This window comes from Trematomus bernacchii, unplaced genomic scaffold (assembly GCF_902827165.1).
Source record: "Trematomus bernacchii unplaced genomic scaffold, fTreBer1.1, whole genome shotgun sequence".
Taxonomy (NCBI): domain Eukaryota; kingdom Metazoa; phylum Chordata; class Actinopteri; order Perciformes; family Nototheniidae; genus Trematomus; species Trematomus bernacchii.
Genome location: NW_022987567.1, coordinates 7556112 through 7576298, shown reverse-complemented (window position 1 = coordinate 7576298; position 20187 = coordinate 7556112). Strand labels below are relative to the sequence as shown.

At 43.5% G+C, this 20187-nt stretch overlaps 3 protein-coding genes across 8 annotated transcripts in view; 2 read left to right on the top strand and 1 right to left on the bottom strand.

Moving 5' to 3' along the window:
- LOC117478932 (3'-5' RNA helicase YTHDC2) overlaps positions 1-3286 on the top strand; it is a 38217-nt gene extending 34931 nt beyond the window's left edge. For both annotated transcript variants that reach the window (XM_034125900.1, XM_034125901.1), the window contains exon 31: positions 2573-3286. In XM_034125900.1, coding sequence (XP_033981791.1) covers positions 2573-2661 — 89 coding nt within the window. In that variant the 3' untranslated portion in view covers positions 2662-3286. The remainder of the gene's footprint in view (positions 1-2572) is intronic.
- Positions 3287-4414: 1128 nt separating this feature from the next.
- Positions 4415-17524, top strand: hmgcs1 (3-hydroxy-3-methylglutaryl-CoA synthase 1 (soluble)). Of its 5 annotated transcripts, none has more exons than XM_034125879.1 (11): positions 4428-4485; positions 4752-4955; positions 6133-6581; positions 6940-7065; positions 7507-7671; positions 9850-10018; positions 10265-10435; positions 13604-13710; positions 13791-13916; positions 14427-14584; positions 15480-17524. In XM_034125879.1, exons 2-11 carry the CDS (start codon positions 4816-4818, stop codon positions 15549-15551), a joined length of 1683 nt encoding a protein of 560 aa, XP_033981770.1. In that variant the 5' UTR covers positions 4428-4485; positions 4752-4815; the 3' UTR covers positions 15552-17524. The 5 variants fall into 5 exon arrangements, with proteins under 5 accessions (XP_033981772.1, XP_033981770.1, XP_033981771.1 ...); XM_034125880.1 differs by having other exon boundaries at positions 4431-4485; positions 4773-4955; positions 15483-17524; XM_034125878.1 differs by having other exon boundaries at positions 4431-4485; positions 4773-4955.
- Positions 17525-18710: 1186 nt separating this feature from the next.
- LOC117479004 (histone H3.3) overlaps positions 18711-20187 on the bottom strand; it is a 9722-nt gene continuing 8245 nt past the window's right edge. Inside the window, exon 5 of the mRNA XM_034126002.1 lies at positions 18711-19219. Coding sequence (XP_033981893.1) covers positions 19091-19219 — 129 coding nt within the window. The 3' untranslated portion in view covers positions 18711-19090. The remainder of the gene's footprint in view (positions 19220-20187) is intronic.

Below are 20187 nucleotides of genomic sequence, written 5' to 3'. Positions count from 1 at the left end.
ACGACCCCTCAAAGCGCTGTGTTTCATAACGTCGTCACCATGGTAACCTTTGATCTCTGGGCTTACACACACACGTGTTTGTAAACGTTCATTCACTACTACTTACATTTAATATCTAACTCCTTCAGCCTACTTTCAGCTGCAGAAACCATTCAACTATTAACTTATTCAGCTATTTCACAACATTGAGGCTATCCATGTTGTTGTTTAAACCTTTTCTTTTAAATATTAAGCTTCTTCGCTATTTTTCCTACTCTTCCAGTTTAACATTTCACTTTCAAGTTTTCAACCAAGTCATTGCAATTCATTTGAGCTGTAACAATTTGATTCAAATCATTTCACTTTTCTGCATTTCTCCGCTAAGTTCAGCAACACACTGACTTGGTCTCTGTAGCTAAAAGCAGCTACCATTCAGCTAATAACATATTCAGCTTTTTCTGCATTTTCAGCTAAATTCAGCCACACATTTTCACAGTTTACAACATTCACACGCATTTTCTGCAGGAAATGCATTTTCTAGTCTGGTATTGACTGTTCATGTGGTGTTCAAAGGTCTTCCATTCACTAATCTACACACACACACGTACACATACACACACACACACACACACACACACACATATACACACACACATACACATATACACACACACACACACACACACACACACACACACACACACACACACACACACACACACACACACATATACACACACACATACACATATACACACACACACACACTTTTGATATTCTGAACAAACTGTGCTGTTGTATTTGCTGTAAAGTGTCTTTACTGTAGGGTATTTTTATTGTTTGTACAGCACTTTGGCTCGACCAAAAATCGTTTATAAATGTGCTATATAAATAAAACTTGATTTGATTGATTTGATTTGACACACACACACACACACACACACACACACACACACAATCTCGTCCCACAGTGGAACGATCTTCTGTTGTTGAGCTCAGGCTGTCATACCTCACTGTGATTGGCTCAGCAGTGATGAGAGCAGTGATGTGATTGGCTGAGGGCTCTTTGATGAATCACCACACTTCTCTTCCCTTATCTGTACTCACCTTCACTTGGCTCTTTTGCACTTTACACTGCACTGACAGGATTCAAAAAGGGCCGTAAATGTATTTTATGTTAGCCTTTTTTTTTACTTTTGATTAACCAGTATGCTTCACAATAATAATTGACTATTCAAATATTTAAATATAAAGGACAATGTCTCTCTAATACACTGACCAAAAGCCGTATAGACGGAAGGAGAGGGGGGTTAGCGCACACAAAGTGTTTTTTATAAGGCCACAGGTCGGATATGCAATTCTGCTCTTCAGGATACATAAAACTATGAACAGCGATACCACAAAAAATGACCCCAAACTTAAAATAATGGGTCTTTAATTTACTTTTAGGAATTAAAATGGAGTTTGCTGCTCTAAGATCCAAAGGGTTCCACAGTTTTAGGGCCTTAACAACTGAAGCAGCCTCCCTAGATTTCTTGTGACATACTTTACAACAGTGGTTCCCAACAGGGGGTACAGGGACCCCTACGGGTACTTGAGGGGATTGCAGGGGGTCCGTAGAAAGATTAGGGATTGCAATATTTTTAGATATTTCTGGTGCCCTGACCCCAAAACTATCAAAGCTTAAAGGGAACCTATCATGCAAAATGCACTATTAAGGAATATTTTAAGCATGGTGTCCTGCCCCAAGAACTCAGATAAGAGTTTATGAAAGACAAGTTCAAGTGTCTTATTGAAAGCTCTAATCTTAACAAAATGTGTTGAAACTGCTAGAAGTGAGTCTTAATATTATTATTATGTTTCACTGACAATAAGTGTAAATGTCAAGTTTAAAAGCATTTGTATTAAGGGTGAGTTATACAAGGGATAAGGAGCAGTTGGGGTCAAAGTCAGTCAGTCAAGGTTATTGTCAATCTTTCAAATCTTGTACTTGAGTAAAAGTAGAAGTACTCAGATCTTGTACATGAGTAAAAGTAGAAGTACTCAGATCTTGTACTTGGGTAAAAGTAGAAGTACTCAGATCTTGTACTTGGGTAAAAGTAGAAGTACTCAGATCTTGTACTTGAGTAAAAGTAGAAGTACTCAGATCTTGTAGTTGAGTAAAAGTAGAAGTACTCAGATCTTGTACTTGAGTAAAAGTAGAAGTACTCAGATCTTGTACTTGAGTAAAAGTAGAAGTACCAGAGTGTAGGAATACTCAGTTGCAGTAAAAGTCCTGCATTCAAAATGTTACTCAAGTGAAAGTAGAAAAGTATTAGTCAAGTCAAAGTAAACTTTATTGTGAATTTTTCAGTTTGTGTGTACAGACAGAGATCGAAATACCGTTTCCCACATTCCCGAATACAAATGTATATAAAAATATGTTTGTTTTTAAATACGATTACAAAGGGTTTAATGCAAGAAAACAAGTAGGCGAATCATCACAAATGAGGGGGTTTTTAATAGAATGGAGACCAGCTAAAGCGTTGGGAACCACTGGTTTACAAGTGAGTTAGTGTTATCTTTAACCCGTTTCCTCCTCTCTGTGTTGCAGGAGTTGGAGCCGCAGGCAGGCAGCCAGCTGTTGTCTCTGTGGGAGGGAAACTCTGCGGCTCAATAACAGTCTGTTCACACCCATCCTGAACTACATGCATACGGTGTATATTGATGGAAAGATGTATTTTTCTATCAATTCTCTGAGATATTCTATTTTGCATTAAAGGACCACACTACCAGTTAAGGCGAGGGGACGATGTGATACAGTGGAAGTTCTTGTTTCCTGTTTCTGTGTTTTTCTATTTATTTGATTTCTCTGCTTTTATCTCTTTGTATTCAAAACGGTACTCATGTTCTTATCAAATGGTATATTGACGATGACAAGTGTGTGTTTTTTTTTATTGTGGAGAGGATGAAATAGGTTTGTATAACTATTAAGATTTGATAAACACAGAAGCTCCAGTTCAGTTTGATGTCATGTTAGTTTTTAATGTAATGTTTTGACACACTTCCACCAATACACGCATGAATACTGCTTCTCCACTCATCAAGTAACACCTCCCGTCTCTTAGAATAGTTGTTCTGTGTTAAAGTTCACGAGACTCGTTTTGACAAATCTGTCAACGGTTTAGTTCCTTGGATGAAGAAATCTTAATATATGTTGTTAGAATTTCAATTTTGATCGTTGCTGCTGTATGAGGAGATGTGTTTCAGTCAGCCTCGTGATTTTGTTAATGGGTTGACATAAATAAACAGTGATTGCATTTGAAAACTCTGTCTCTGTGATTCCCTCTGACTGTCCTGCTGTAAGTCTCCTTTAATTATTCCCAAGCACTCAATAGTGGCGGTGTTTTGATTTAATTATGCTTATGCCATGCTACACGGGCAGGAAACTGTTAAGACACTTCTACAGGCTGAACAAAACAACTGTACCTCCCCTATTATACTCCTTCTCAACACTATAGTATACGTCTCAAATATATACAAAACATGTATGTACATGCTTTGCGTTGAATACCAAATAAACTATACGTATGAAACAAAAGTGATGTTTCATAAGTATTTCTCTCAAAGTCCTGCATTCAAAATGTTCCTCAAGTAAAAGTAGAAAAGTATTATCATCAATATATAGTTAAAGTAGCGACAGTAAAAGTAGTCATTGTGCAGATTGGTCCATTTCAGAATAATATATATGATATGTTTTCTAATGATTGATCATTAAAGTGTTCTCAAAGCTGGTAAAGGTGCAGCTAGTTTGAATGACTTTGTATACTGCAGGGTAGCTTGTGGATTTACTCCAGGTGGAACTAAAGTCTGATTTAACACTTGATTATATTTCACATCATTCATCCACATCTGTAAAGTAACTAAAGGTATTAAATAAATGTAGTGGAGTAAAAGTACACGATGTACCAAATTGAAGTGGAGTAAAGTACAAAGTATCATGAAATGGAAATACTCAAGTAAAGCACAAGTACCTCAAAATGACTTGAGTAAATGTACTTTTTACACCACTGGTGATACTTCAGTACTACTTACTTTTGAGTAATTTAATGGCAAATAAAACATGTGGCAGCAGGAGTGCCCGCTGAATGTATGAATGGTTGACTGTTGCCATGGACACGCTGCTCCGTTGCTCAGTGCTGTGTCCACCGCGCCAGGAAGGACTGTCGCACTCAGATTGGCTGCTTTTTCTCACCAGACATCGTACAACTCACCCCATTGGACAGCAGATACGGCTCTGGCGCGTGGTTGTGTTTCCCACTCGCCGATTGGCCAGAAATCTGCGGGACTAGGTAGCGCCGCATGTTGTTTGTGAGCTGTGATTGGTCAGTTGGCCAGGTAGGCTGTTCCGCTCTCCGTCGCTTCATATAAATACAGATCGCTGCCGGCCTGTCAAACACTGTTGGGCTGGAAACAAGTAACACCGAGTGATAACTATCGTGTCTCTGGAGTTAACTTCACACACAGGTGAGGAGCTTCACGTTGAAATTCAGGTGTTTAATCCCAAAGACAGCAGGCATGAACATGGCTCTGTATTTGTGTTTATCTTCTTTGTAATTGTGGTTAAATCGTCAGGATAGTAGTATAAAATACGGAGGTCCAACTGTGTAAGTTATTTTTATCCAAACTATTGAACCATTTTCCAATACACTTTTTTTGGCAAGACATTTACCAGAGATTGTACAGTGCAATCAGAGAGATACAGTACGTTCACGTATCTAGTCTTTTTCAAGTCTGTCACTACTTTGGCGCAGCTTCGCCCGGTCCTCTGCCAGCCTCTCCCAGCCGCCCGTCACAATGTCCAGGGTCCTCTTGTCACGCTTCACGACATCCTTGACATCCTTGAAGCGCAGCAGTGGTCGTCCTCTGCCTCTGGAACCAGTGCTCTGCTCGCTGTATAAGATGTCCTTTGGCAGGCAGCTATCTGGCATGCAAAGGTGACCGAGGCACTTAAAAACATAAATCAATCAATCAATCAACCAATCAATCAATCAATCAATCAATGTTTATTTATATAGCCCAATATCACAAATTTGTCTCAGTGGACTTCAGATTTTGTACAGAATATCAGTATGACAATACATCAGTGTTCATTCAGGAATTAAAGTGTTTAGACATGTGTAAAATTGTTGGGCTTTTTTAATTTTGCATAATTTAATTAACTGTTTGTATAATTGTATTTAGAAAATGAAATATAAACTGGGAAAATGTTGAGAAATGTGTTTATGAAATATAAATGTGTGTGCTAGCCGTAGGAGAGGAAGTGGGTCCGTCCGCTAATTGGTCCGGGTTGCAATCTAACTGTATATTTTATGTCTTTATCATGACCTAGCTAATTCGGTGTCCTGAATATAGTTTTTTAATCTACCTTAAATGTGTTTTTAAACACTGAAACCTAACGCTAAACAAACCTCTATGTTCTTACATTATCGACCCTCCAATGTGACTAGGGGTTACAGATTTCGGACTTAAATTCCAGGAAATCCCGTTGCCCTTTCACCTAGTTTCCTCTCCACTATCCATAACGTTATCTACAATCACAATCTCTTGTATCTAGCCGGTGAGGTATGTGTAATCTTTTAAATGAAGGACAATGATAGCAAAACTTGGCTTTAAAACCGTCCTGCTTGTGGATTTGAAGAAGCTAGCGTTAGCACATTCCTGTGTGGTTTGCTGTCTTTTTGGTAAGCTTAGTTAGTGGTGTGTGCAACCCGGTGTGCCATTAGTTTGGTTAGATTTTAAACACCAGGCTGGCAGATGATAGTATCTCAAGCACCGTACACACTGACATGACGTTAGCTAACATGCCTGTTGGTCAGTGGTCTCAGTAACCCTGCTCCTCTTACATTAGCTGAGACATACTGTTAGACCTCTAACAGTGACACGCAGATAATGTCTCATGTCTAAAGTTACCAGATGTCTCACATGGTTTGAAAGCTAATTTGCCAGATGGAGCTCTCCTTTTCCTTATTATTCTGACGGCTTGTGTTCTGTGTGTGTGAGCAGTCCCTGTTTATTCATCCATTTCAACATCAGCATGCATGATACTGTACACTGACAACACCCATATTGATCACATTAAAATAACGCCAACACCTCCTCTCTTTCCTCCAGGATGCCAGGATCAGCCCCGATCAGTGGCCTGGGACCATGGCCCAAAGATGTGGGCATCATTGCCTTGGAGCTGTACTTGCCGTCGCAGTACGTGGACCAGACGGAGCTGGAGCAGGAGGACGGGGTGGCACCCGGTAAATACACCGTGGGGCTCGGCCAGGACCGCATGGGCTTCTGCTCGGACCTTGAGGACATCAACTCTCTGTGCCTCACCGCGGTCCAGAAGCTGATGGAAAGAAACGGCCTCTCCTACGACAGCGTGGGTCGCCTAGAGGTCGGCACCGAGACCATCATCGACAAGTCCAAGTCGGTGAAGACGGTCCTCATGCAGCTGTTTGAGGACTCTGGTAATACAGATGTGGAGGGCATCGACACCACCAACGCCTGCTACGGGGGCACAGCTGCTCTCTTCAATGCTGTCAACTGGGTGGAGTCCAGCTCCTGGGATGGTGAGGGGACAGGATTGTGTACATTTGGATGTGCTGACATTTTAACATTATTGAAGTGTAGCATTATTAAGAAGTGTTTGGTATTCATTATTGCTTCAGATCCGACCTTTTTAGCAGAAAGATGTCTCTCTAATCAGCCTTACTTGTTAAAAAAAACACTCTGTTCAAAGGTCCTGTTCTGATTCTATTTAAGATAAGATACTTGTGTGTTTACTGTACATTCTGTAACCTGTCAGCCTTACTTGTTAAACAAAACACTCTGTTCAAAGGTCCTGTTCTGATGATTCTATTTAAGATAAGATACTTGTGTGTGTAATGTACATTCTGTAACCTGTGTCCTCATGTCTCCCCCCTACAGGCCGTTATGCTGTGGTTGTAGCGGGGGACATTGCTGTTTACGCCTCAGGAAGCGCGCGGCCCACAGGAGGGGCCGGGGCCGTGGCCATGCTGGTGGGGCCCAACGCTCCTCTGGCTTTTGAACAAGGTCAGTGAGGAGGGTGTGTTGTTGTTCACAAAGATCAGGCAGCACTCTTCAATCATTGACTGATTGATAAGACCCCACTGTCAATCAGCCTGTCCCATCATCACCATGTGTACCTACTGCTGGTGAAGGGAAGGTTCTTTCCGGATCTCTGTTTACCTTTGTGATTCTTATCGTTTTAATGTATGATTGACTATTGAGTGATTTTTACAACGTGCACAGGTAAGATGAGTTATGTGTTGAACTAAATCTTAGTATCAGAAACTAGCACCGTCATTCTGGGAAAGTTTATTAACAGAAACCTTTTTTTTTATAGTGAGCATAAAACTAAATAACATTTTTGCAAAGATGTGTTTTGAAGCATCAGCATTAGACATTCAGTCATACATGCCTAGACACGTTTCACTTATAGAAGAATCTAAATGGCTCCTGTGTCTCCTGCAGGTCTGAGAGGAACCCACATGCAGCACGCCTACGACTTCTACAAGCCCGACCTGATGTCAGAGTATCCCGTGGTGGACGGAAAGCTGTCCATCGAGTGCTACCTGAGCGCCTTGGACCGCTGCTACGCTGTGTACCGCAACAAGATCCACGCTCAGTGGCAGAAAGGTGGGTCAAAGGTCATCCATAGAATGATCCTACAACATTTACAAGGTTCCAGGTTATGTTATCTTATCTGTATAGCACATTGTAAGACACCGCGGCAACTCAAAGTGCTTCACATAGGCATTTAACATATAATAATTCAAAACAAGACAATTCATAAAAGTGATAAAATACTGGCTGCAGCTCAAAGTGCAACGATAAGGCACGGTTAAAGGATCTTTGATTTAAAAGAACCATGGGTTGGGCGGACCTCTGACTTTCACGCAGTTTGTTCCAGGCTTGTGTTGCATCAAAGCTAAAAACAAGTGAAGGCTTCTTTCTATACCTGACAGGACAGATGTGGGTGTGACATGAACTCATACTCAACTCTCTTATTTGGTTTACCATAAGCAGAAGTTGTGAGTAGTACGTGACTGATACTAGACAACATGTGCAGACCACAGATTTGCTCCACCAAAGGAAATGTCAGCCAGCAGAACTGTGCAGTGTTCATATGAAGAAGTGCGGACATTATTCTGTTGAGCTGCTAATGAAAGGAGCCAGTGAGAAACACACTGTGTCACGTTGAAGATTAAGTCACAGCAGTTTGCATGGCATTGCATAACGATCAGCCACGAACCCTACTCTTTAATCTGCAATGGAGAAAAACATTTGAAGAGTATTTTGTACCAAAAGCGTGTGGTGCTTAAAAACTTCTACAAATACCCATCTAGAGAGAGGCGAAGTCCCTCCCTTTCCGGGGGACCTCCATGGGACCTTATTTCGGAAAAATTATGCATTGGGTCAATGGGGAGAGAAAGATTATCTTTCGATCCGGTTTGAATTGAGCCACGAATTACACATATGATGTTTGTCAATTTAAAAGATAATTTTACAAGTCTAAAAAAAAAGAATGTGTCGTAAAACTGTGAAGTAACACTTTTTTTTGTGTGAAACCGCTCAATGAACTACATCTCCCGTCTCGCACCACACACCCAGACGGCCGTCACGTTGGCACATTTCACTTCTTTCTTTCAGAATGAGGCGGAAAGTATTAAAAGAGGTGAAAATCACTCCAAGTCTGGGCATGTTGAGAGCTGTACATACACACAAGGGGAGTTAGTCGGTTCCTAAGAGCCAGCATGCGGGACCGCGATTCTGGGATTTGTAGTCTTTCTAGTTGCGTATTTTTCATAGTCTTATATTTCAACAGTTTTACGACAAACTGTGACTTTTTTGACTTGGAAATGATTTTTTAAGATTGACAAACATCATATGTGTAATTCGTGGCACAATTCAAACGGGATCGAAAGATAATCTTTCTCTCCCCATTGACTTCAATACATAATTTTTCCGAAATAAGGTCCCATGGGTCGGAAGTAGATGGACGGGACTTCGCCTCTCTACGGCTCCAGCAAAAAACTTTAGTTGTAATATTCCAGTTGACGGACACAGTGTTGCTTCTTCCTCTCCCGTTTGCTCCGAGTCAAAGTCTCTGCTCTCTAACAGCTGATTAGTTAAGAGGTTTAGGACACTACCGGCTCGCTGTGCTAAGAAGTTTACGTCAGTTCACTGAGCATAAAGTGCTTTAATGACATGAGCCTTTCACCTCATGTTTCCACATTTACCATATGTGAGAACAAGAGGCTGTTGAAGACACATTATGAAGTGTAAATAAGAAGCACTGAATGATAGCTCTTCTCTCCAGGCTTGGTATGATGGGCTGTGTTTGCACATCAGCTCTTTAGCATGTGGCCGTGCGCCTGACCTTTTTAAATGAGCTCAGTTGGTGTTTGGTGCCTAGAGCCGTGTGCAAAGAGGAGAAACCAGATGAGTGGCGTGTGCAAATAATGCAGTCCAGACTCCAGTCCATATTTCTTAGACAAGATCCTTCCATTTATGGCTTACTCAGTTATCATCTTTTAACCAATTCCTTGTAATATGTTTAAATATTTCTACTCGTATTAAAAGGAACATTTGCGAATACTTCTCTTGATCGCTTCTGGAGTTTTTCAACTATTAGACTTGAGTTGTCATTTAGAGAAATACCAAAAACACTTCACAGTTCTCTTATTGAAGAAGCTTTACATGACCAAAATATACTACTCTGATTTGTCTCCTGCTGTGTGTATGTAGTGCATTATTGAGAACAGTTTAAAGCAGTGTGTTCACGGTTTTGTTCCTGGTTCCTCTTCCCCTCAGAGGGCTCAGAGGAGCGCTTCAGCCTGGAGGACTTCGGCTACCTGGTCTTCCACTCTCCGTACTGCAAGCTGGTGCAGAAGTCTCTGGCCAGGCTGATGCTCAACGACTTCCTGCTCCACCCCAACCCCAACACTGAGACGGGACCCTTCACCGGCCTCGACGCCTTCAGGTACACCCGCAGTAACACTCTGGAACAAAACACCTGCTTTTAAAGGTCACCTATTATGCAAAATCTTTTATACATAAACATATGTCCCCTCGCCTTACTATTAGTGAAGTCAGTTTCTTGAAACCATGCCAGTAAGAAGTGTGAAGATTATTTGTAAATCATGCTCTCTTTGAAAAACACAGCTCTGTTGTTCTATGACCCCACGAGGAAACACTTTCTCATCCTGTGTGTGTGTTTGAATCACAGAGACGTGAAGCCAGAGGAGACGTACTTCGACCGGGACGTGGAGAAGGCTTTCTTGAAGGCCAGCACAGATATGTTTGAGAAGAAGACCAAGCACTCCCTGCTCGTCTCCAACCAGAACGGAAACATGTACACGCCCTCGGTCTACGGCTGCCTGGCATCGCTCATCGCAACGTACGTATCACTGTCACACTCCTGTCTGTCTCAGAGTCACTCTCCTGTCTGTCTCAGAGTCACTCTCCTGTCTGACGCAGAGTCACTCTCCTGTCCGTCTCAGAGTCAGTCTCCCGTCTGACGCAGAGTCACTCTCCCGTCTGTCTCAGAGTCAGTCTCCCGTCTGACGCAGAGTCACTCTCCCGTCTGTCTCAGAGTCACTCTCCCGTCTGTCTCAGAGTCACTCTCCTGTCTGTCTCTGAGTCACTCTCCTGTCTGACGCAGAGTCACTCTCCTGTCCGTCTCAGAGTCAGTCTCCCGTCTGACGCAGAGTCACTCTCCCGTCTGTCTCAGAGTCACTCTCCCGTCTGTCTCAGAGTCACTCTCCCGTCTGTCTCAGAGTCACTCTCCCGTCTGTCTCAGAGTCACTCTCCCGTCTGTCTCAGAGTCACTCTCCCGTCTGTCGCAGAGTCACTCTCCCGTCTGGTCTCAGAGTCACTCTCCCGTCTGTCTCAGAGTCACTCTCCCGTCTGTCTCAGAGTCACTCTCCCGTCTGTCTCAGAGTCACTCTCCCGTCTGTCTCAGAGTCACTCTCCCGTCTGTCTCAGAGTCACTCTCCCGTCTGTCTCAGAGTCACTCTCCCGTCTGTCTCAGAGTCACTCTCCCGTCTGTCTCAGAGTCACTCTCCCGTCTGTCTCAGAGTCACTCTCCCGTCTGTCTCAGAGTCACTCTCCCGTCTGACGCAGAGTCACTCTCCCGTCTGACGCAGAGTCACTCTCCCGTCTGACGCAGAGTCACTCTCCCGTCTGACGCAGAGTCACTCTCCCGTCTGACGCAGAGTCACTCTCCCGTCTGTCTCAGAGTCACTCTCCCGTCGGACGCAGAGTCACTCTCCCGTCTGTCTCAGAGTCACTCTCCCGTCTGTCTCAGAGTCACTCTCCCGTCTGACTCAGAGTCACTCTCCCGTCTGTCTCAGAGTCACTCTCCCGTCTGTCTCAGAGTCACTCTCCCGTCTGTCTCAGAGTCACTCTCCCGTCTGTCTCAGAGTCACTCTCCCGTCTGTCTCAGAGTCAGCTCTCCCGTCTGTCTCAGAGTCACTCTCCCGTCTGACGCAGAGTCACTCTCCCGTCTGACGCAGAGTCACTCTCCCGTCTGTCTCAGAGTCACTCTCCCGTCTGTCTCAGAGTCACTCTCCCGTCTGTCTCAGAGTCACTCTCCCGTCTGTCTCAGAGTCACTCTCCTCCCGTCTGTCTCAGAGTCACTCTCCCGTCTGTCTCAGAGTCACTCTCCCGTCTGTGTCAGAGTCACTCTCCCGTCTGTGTCAGAGTCACTCTCCCGTCTGTGTCAGAGTCACTCTCCCGTCTGTGTCAGAGTCACTCTCCCGTCTGTGTCAGAGTCACTCTCCCGTCTGTCTCAGAGTCACTCTCCCGTCTGTCTCAGAGTCACTCTCCCGTCTGTCTCAGAGTCACTCTCCCGTCTGTCTCAGAGTCACTCTCCCGCCTGTCTCAGAGTCACTCTCCCGCCTGTCTCAGAGTCACTCTCCCGCCTGTCTCAGAGTCACTCTCCCGCCTGTCTCAGAGTCACTCTCCCGCCTGTCTCAGAGTCACTCTCCCGTCTGTCTCAGAGTCACTCTCCCGTCTGTCTCAGAGTCACTCTCCCGTCTGTCTCAGAGTCACTCTCCCGTCTGTCTCAGAGTCACTCTCCCGTCTGTCTCAGAGTCACTCTCCCGTCTGTCTCTGAGTCACTCTCCCGTCTGTCTCAGAGTCACTCTCCCGTCTGTCTCAGAGTCACTCTCCCGTCTGTCTCAGAGTCACTCTCCCGTCTGACGCAGAGTCACTCTCCCGTCTGACGCAGAGTCACTCTCCCGTCTGTCTCAGAGTCACTCTCCCGTCTGACGCAGAGTCACTCTCCCGTCTGACGCAGAGTCACTCTCCCGTCTGACGCAGAGTCACTCTCCCGTCTGACGCAGAGTCACTCTCCCGTCTGACGCAGAGTCACTCTCCCGTCTGTCTCAGAGTCACTCTCCCGTCGGACGCAGAGTCACTCTCCCGTCTGTCTCAGAGTCAGTCTCCCGTCGGACGCAGAGTCACTCTCCCGTCTGTCTCAGAGTCACTCTCCCGTCGGACGCAGAGTCACTCTCCCGTCTGTCTCAGAGTCACTCTCCCGTCTGTCTCAGAGTCACTCTCCCGTCGGACGCAGAGTCACTCTCCCGTCTGTCTCAGAGTCACTCTCCCGTCGGACGCAGAGTCACTCTCCCGTCTGTCTCAGAGTCACTCTCCCGTCTGTCTCAGAGTCACTCTCCCGTCTGACGCAGAGTCACTCTCCCGTCTGTCTCAGAGTCACTCTCCCGTCTGTCTCAGAGTCACTCTCCCGTCTGTCTCAGAGTCACTCTCCCGTCTGTCTCAGAGTCACTCTCCCGTCTGTCTCAGAGTCAGTCTCCCGTCTGACGCAGAGTCACTCTCCCGTCTGACGCAGAGTCACTCTCCCGTCTGTCTCAGAGTCACTCTCCCGTCTGTCTCAGAGTCACTCTCCCGTCTGTCTCAGAGTCACTCTCCCGTCTGTCTCAGAGTCACTCTCCCGTCTGTCTCAGAGTCACTCTCCCGTCTGTGTCAGAGTCACTCTCCCGTCTGTCTCAGAGTCACTCTCCCGTCTGTCTCAGAGTCACTCTCCCGTCTGTCTCAGAGTCACTCTCCCGTCTGTCTCAGAGTCACTCTCCCGTCTGTCTCAGAGTCACTCTCCCGTCTGTCTCAGAGTCACTCTCCCGTCTGTCTCAGAGTCACTCTCCCGTCTGTCTCACCACTCGCTGCAGTCATGTGATCAAGAGGCAGGAAGTCTAGTCGTCCGGGAATGTATAAATGCCCAAGTAACAAAATGTCTCTGAATGTATTTCTCAGAGCAATGTAAGCTGACAGGACTCACTTACCAACTCCCATATTTACCTGATGCTACTTCATCTTAAAGTGAACGCATCTTATTTAATTTTGACCTATCCCGTACATTTTAACCTATAATCTTAAAGTACAACAATAGCTAATTACACAGTTAAAAACAGGACATTTACTCTCAGTTGTTCAGTGAAGTCCCTGCACACTGAACATTTTCAGACTGTAAATGACTCGAATGAATGAAACAGATGAAGAATTGAGTTGTGTGTGTGTTTAAATAGAATGTGTGTTTCCTCCATTGCAGACACAGCGCCTCTCAGATAGCCGGACAGAGAGTCGGAGTTTTCTCGTACGGCTCAGGGTTCGCTGCCACTCTGTATTCCATCAGAGTGACACAGGACCACACGCCAGGTGAGAACACTGCTCTGAACGTGTGAGTGCAGTCATTATAACACAGTGGAAACTAACAGAAGGTTAACTCTCTGATCCAGGATCTGCTCTGGACAAACTGGTGTCCAGCCTGAGCGACCTGAAGCTGCGTCTGGACTCCAGACAGAAGGTTTCTCCTCCCGTCTTCTCCGAGTGCATGAAGCTGAGACAGGAGACGCATCACTTAGGTATGAGAACTGTCCCTGCTGAGACTGAGTCCTTCTTGTCTATAGAGATGTTATATCATCAACAGAAAGGTCATGTTTGAAGGCTTTGATGAAGTAAACTGTCAAATAAAATGCAAAAATGTAAAAGTAAGTAAATGCAGGAGTGTATATATGCATGTAAACAGAATAAGATAAACAAGAACAGAATGTAAATACTGTACAGGGAAATAAGATACTGTATGTTGTAGTAATAAATACATTATTAGATGCTTACAGACGAATGATAGGCTATTATGTCAGGAAGTTAAACCACCGGCTTTAATAATAGATTACATTTGTATAGCGCCTTTCAAGGGACCCAAGGCCGCTTTACATGGTAAACAAACAAACAAACAAAAGGGGTATATAAATAATAACGTAAAAATTAAATAAATGGCAGTATGAGTGGAAGAAGGCTTTGTTTTGATATCTTCGATCCTGTGTTTCTCACTACCTCCTTCCTCCTTCCTCCTCTCCTCCCCCCCCACACAGCCCCCTACGTCCCCAGCAGCTCTGTGGAGGATCTGTTCCCCGGGACGTGGTACCTGACCCGAGTGGATGAGAAGCACCGCAGGGAGTACGCCCGCAGCGCCCCCGGCATAGAGCTGTCTGCAGAGTCAGAGGGGGTCCGCTCCACCACCGCCACAGAGGTACAGGGACATATCTGATGTACATCCAGATCATTCTGTTGTTGAGGCTATATGAACTTTTCTACTATAGTATAATAGTGAAGTCAGTGGTACTGCACCCTTCTGCTCCAACATGATATCTAATGTAGATCCAGATCATTCATTACCCTGTGGTTGAGGCTATATTAACTATTACGTTTATACTATAGTATTAGTGAAGTCAGTGGAGGGAACACAGGGATTGTAGCCTTTGCAGACCGTTTACATGCACTAAAACTTATATAACACACTACATGAAAGGGGAAAAACACAAAAAGAAGAATAAGGACTCTTTAATCCAGGGGTGTCAAACTCAATTTCATCGCGGGCCACATTAGCGTTATGGTTGCACTCAAAGGGCTGGTTGTAACTTTAAGACTATATATATATATATATATATATATATATATATATATATATATATATATATATATATATATATATATATATATATATATATATCTATATATATCTATATATATATATATATATATATATATATATATATATATATATAAAATAATGTATTATATGACATTATTGGCTCTGCATTGGATTATTATCAGTTCTGGTAACAACTTCATAAATAACTACGTCTGAAAGCAGAAGTCTAGGGTTAGTAATTGAAAGCAAATATTCAACAATTACATCTATTGTATATTATATTCTTTGCAAGCCACATAAAATGAGGTCGCGGGCCTCGTGTTTGACACCCCTGATGTAAATGGTCTGCAAAGGCAAAAAGAAACCGTATATAACACACTACAGGAAAGGGAAACCCCCCCCCCCCCCCCCCCCAAAAGAAAAAAAAGGACTCTTTAATCTGTACCTATGTTTGTTTATTACCAAAGAGTTCATGTCCTTGTTTTTTCTCCAGCAGCACATCCCCAGTCCAGCCAAGAAGATGCCTCGTATCCCAGCAACCCCCGGGGCTCCCATCAGCAACTGAGAAACTGAGATCCCCCCCCCCCCCCCCCCCCAAATCTGAGAGGAGCTCCAACAGTGAGGAGAAAAAACTAGACGACTAGAGGTCAGAAGGCCAGCAGGAGACCAGCGTCACCTCGGAAAACATTAAAGTTAATTATAGTGGATTCTGTGGACAGACCCCCCAATCATTTCTTTTAGCGATCCTTCATTTCAATGCACAGGCAAGATGTTGTGCATGAACAGCTGCTGATCTCCATGGGAACGAGCACACTTCCTGCTGGTGACAGGAAGAGAAAATGGACATGATTAAAAGATCAAAGAGAAGTCGGTGTGAAGCCTCTCTCCGCTGCTTCTGTTCAATACCTCAGTTTTTTTTTATGAATGGAAGTGGACCGCATCATGTGACCAAACATCGGGAACAGAGGTACTGGGAGTGATGCCCCCCCGCCCCCCCCCCCAATCAAAACCAACATGTAGCTGAGCTCATATGTGAATGTTAGGAGACCCTCGTCCACACACACACACACACACATGCTTGTTTACAGGAAGTGATGATTTCTATTTGCCTTTTAATTGCCATGAAATGTCTAAACCCATTGATTTGGCCCCGCATCACGTCATAAAGCACATTTTAATTTGACCATCCATGAAACAAATGGAGCAGAACATGTTTTTAATGGGAATAATAATTCTCTTTGCTCGTTTTTAGCAGAGGGCCCCTTACGAGATATAGAATATACATGTATGTCCCTGTGAATAATGTGCCACAGCCTATTTTTTAAACTATATATACAATATATTCGACATGTATCTAACATATATGTAAAGTTTAATATTTGTTAGATTAGGAAAATAATCAGAGCGATTTATAGATTTAAAAATAACTATTTTGGTTAAAAATATCACGTTTATATCATACTGGTGTGAAAAAATTTGCGATTTTGGATTTTAATGTACATGTTTTATGGGAACTAAATTAATAATTAGGTTGAAAAAGATGCCCAGATGTTTTCCAGATCACTTTACAACCCTACATGTAGTTTCCCTCTCACCTCACATTCATCCTCTGACGTGGGAATACATTGAAGTAGAAACCTCTTTTTAGCCCAATATGTTAGTTTAAAAAGTTGTCATTACATCATGTGAAGAAAAGCGCTTCAGCATCAGTGGGTTTAGACTTTTCCAAACCATGTCGGGCCACATTTAAAACTCGCCACCTGTCAGGAAGCAGTGAGAAGATGCAATTCATATTCATTCACCTGGTGTTGGAGTCAGTTTCAGAGAGCCCTGCAATACTCACTACTTCCACCAGGCTCCGTTTGGCCGCTGCTGTGTGAACGTTATCATGGTCTTTCTAATTAGATTTGAAATGAGTGCAGACCAATCCAGATTACACTCTGAAGGCTACATGAAGAGTCCTTTGTGTTGCATCATTGATGGTTGATATGCATGTGTGGCAGAGAATATGATCTCTGTGTGTGTCGTTATCTGACGTCACATTCACTCATCCTGAAGCCTTAATGTGAAAGGGCTGCTTCAGTGAGGTCAGCTTCATATCTGACGACAGCAAATGTTTGTTTTTTTTAAGTCTCATTGTTGCTTTTCTTCTTGACGACTGCAACAAGAAACCAAAAGGAAGACATCAGCCTTATTACATGATCCCAGTTGCTCCTGCTGATGTTGGACTGGATCCAACGATCACGGGATCAGACGGTGAACGTGCAGGTTCTGGAGAAGCCTCTCTATAAGACTGCATGATAACACAATGCTTCTCCTCTCATCGTGTACAGATATTATATGTACAACTGAGTTTTCTTGGTCTGACTGGAACATTACGTCTGTGTAGGGCCGCCTCTAAGGTCACATGATCTTTACTAATGTTAATGTACAGCACACACTAAGATTATTTATATGCTGTGTAGATATGAACAGATTAATTTTATCCAGACGGTTTGTATCAGTGTGTAGATATTCAGAATAAATGGACAGAACATGTGTGGTGTGTGTGTGTGACTACTTTTTCCACTTGTCTGTGCATACTGCTAAGTATGAAGTCATTGGTATGCTTATACGTTTTCAATGCTAGTTAACCATAAAACAAGTTCATATCCCCCTCTCATAAACTCAAAACAAATAGAAAATGGAGAAGAGGTATAGAGGAAAGGAGAGAAAACATGTTATATGTTTAGCAGAAGAGATTTCCCATTACCACCCGAACAATTATTAACCAAATAAAACACTGAATGAGCCTCACAGCTAATTAGCCACAGAAATGCCTCCAAAGTACCATGATGCATCACTCCACAGCAGGTAGTACCAGGGGTTAAATTGGGCCGGGGCTGGACGATGCTCTGACGTCATCACCCTCGCACATTTGTCATGTTTACAAAAACCGATATATATGTTAACACTTTTCTCGTTCTTAATATAGACTATATTTAGGGTCGATAAGTGTTGACTTTACTTAAAGGGGACCTATCATGCAAAATGCACTTTTGTACGTCTTTTATACATGAATATGTGTCCCCGGTGTTCCAGGGAACTCACCAAGTGTCAGAAAACACAACCCTCTCTATTTTCCTCCATACCCAAATCTCTAAAAAAGGGGCTGCAACGGATCTGATAAAAACTGATCCAGATTTGAACACTGTCCTGACGTCAGGACGGTGGCGCTACGGCTATTGGGCCAACTCCACCAATCAGGAGGAGACAGACACGGCCATTGCCGTTCGAAAGCGCTGGAGACGCTGTAGTACATATGCCAGGCCTGTAGGTGGTGCTGTTCTCACAGAATCTGCCCAGAGCTAGAAATTGTCAAATTGAGCGAAATGAGGCATGGCTAAAATGCATGATCTGTTTGGTATTTAAAAAAAAAAAAAGTATAAATATTGCCTTATATAGGTATGGTCCTACACTATATTATTCAAATATAGCATGATAGGTCCACTTTAACAATTCACGAGCGTCTAAACCCTCGTCGCACCTTCAAACAGAGCCCCCCCCCCACATATCAAATCCCAATTTAACCCCTGCATGTAACCACACGTTTAATCCATCAGGGGTCAGACTCAGAACTGGGCCACTTTTGATCTTAATAAATAGCAAGTTATGGAAGTTAACCCACGCTTACACAAAGGTAAAATGTTCAAATGTGTGAAGGCAGACTAAGACGGCAAGTAGGTCGTAATAACAAAAAAGCGTACTGTTTATTAACATAAGCTTATTGGAATGAAGAACAATATTTACACATCGATAAAAACACAGGAACACAACAGATCTAATATGTAGATTATTCAGTAATATATGAAAACACAACTGCCGGACACAGATCCTTTTCTCACTCTTATTTCCTGATTTCCTGATCTGTTAAAGTGACTCGAGTGAACCCACAGGAACATAATTTGAACTTCTTGAATCCATAAAAACCTGCGATGATTTGCAGAGACAAATACCTAGCTGAACATCTGAAAAACATTTAAAAGCAGGTCTACATATTAAAAGCAGAATCCAGGCCACAGAAACATTTCAAACATGTCCGTGCTGTCCCTTCACTTCTCGCCCTCACATGGTTTCGACCCCGCGGATCCTCCGGGCCAGCTGAATGTCTCGGGGGAAGATGGTGACCCGCTTGGCGTGGATGGCACACAGGTTGGCATCCGAGAACAACAAGACCAGAAACGCCTCTGCAGCCTGGGAGGAGGAGGAGGAGAAGGAGCTGGTGTTATTTAAAATAAATTACCTTGTTGGTTTAATAATAATAATCTTTATTTGTATAGCACGTTTCATGCATCAGGTGTAACTCAAAGTGCTTTAACAAGGCACACATCACAATTTAAAGGTCACCTATTGTGCAAAATCCACTTCTTCATGTCTCTTCTACATCAACATGTGTCCCCTCTTCTTCATGTCTCCTCTACATCAACATGTGTCCCCTCTTCTTCATGTCTCTTCTACATCAACATGTGTCCCCTCTTCTTCACGTCTCTTCTACATCAACATGTGTCCCCTCTTCTTCATGTCTCTTCTACATCAACATGTGTCCCCTCTTCTTCATGTCTCTTCTACATCAACATGTGTCCCCTCTTCTTCATGTCTCTTCTACATCAACATGTGTCCCCTCTTCTTCATGTCTCTTCTACATCAACATGTGTCCCCTCTTCTTCATGTCTCTTCTACATCAACATGTGTCCCCTCTTCTTCATGTCTCTTCTACATCAACATGTGTCCCCTCTTCTCCATGTCTCTTCTTCATCAACATGTGTCCCCTCTTCTTCATGTCTCTTCTTCATCAACATGTGTCCCCTCTTCTTCATGTCTCTTCTACATCAACATGTGTCCCCTCTTCTTCATGTCTCTTCTACATCAACATGTGTCCCCACTTCTTCATGTCTCTTCTACATCAACATGTGTCCCCACTTCTTCATGTCTCTTCTACATCAACATGTGTCCCCTCTTCTTCATGTCTCTTCTACATCAACATGTGTCCCCTCTTCTTCATGTCTCTTCTACATCAACATGTGTCCCCTCTTCTTCACGTCTCTTCTACATCAACATGTGTCCCCTCTTCTTCATGTCTCTTCTACATCAACATGTGTCCCCTCTTCTCCATGTCTCTTCTACATCAACATGTGTCCCCTCTTCTTCATGTCTCTTCTACA

Coding starts and splice junctions, on each gene's coding strand:
- hmgcs1 (XM_034125879.1), top strand. CDS start 4,816: ATGTCCAGGGTCCTCTTGTCACGCTTCACGACATCCTTGACATCCTTG. Junction 7,672..9,849: donor CCACGCTCAGTGGCAGAAAG/GTGGGTCAAAGG, acceptor TCTTCCCCTCAG/AGGGCTCAGAGGAGCGCTTC. Junction 13,711..13,790: donor GACACAGGACCACACGCCAG/GTGAGAACACTG, acceptor TCTCTGATCCAG/GATCTGCTCTGGACAAACTG.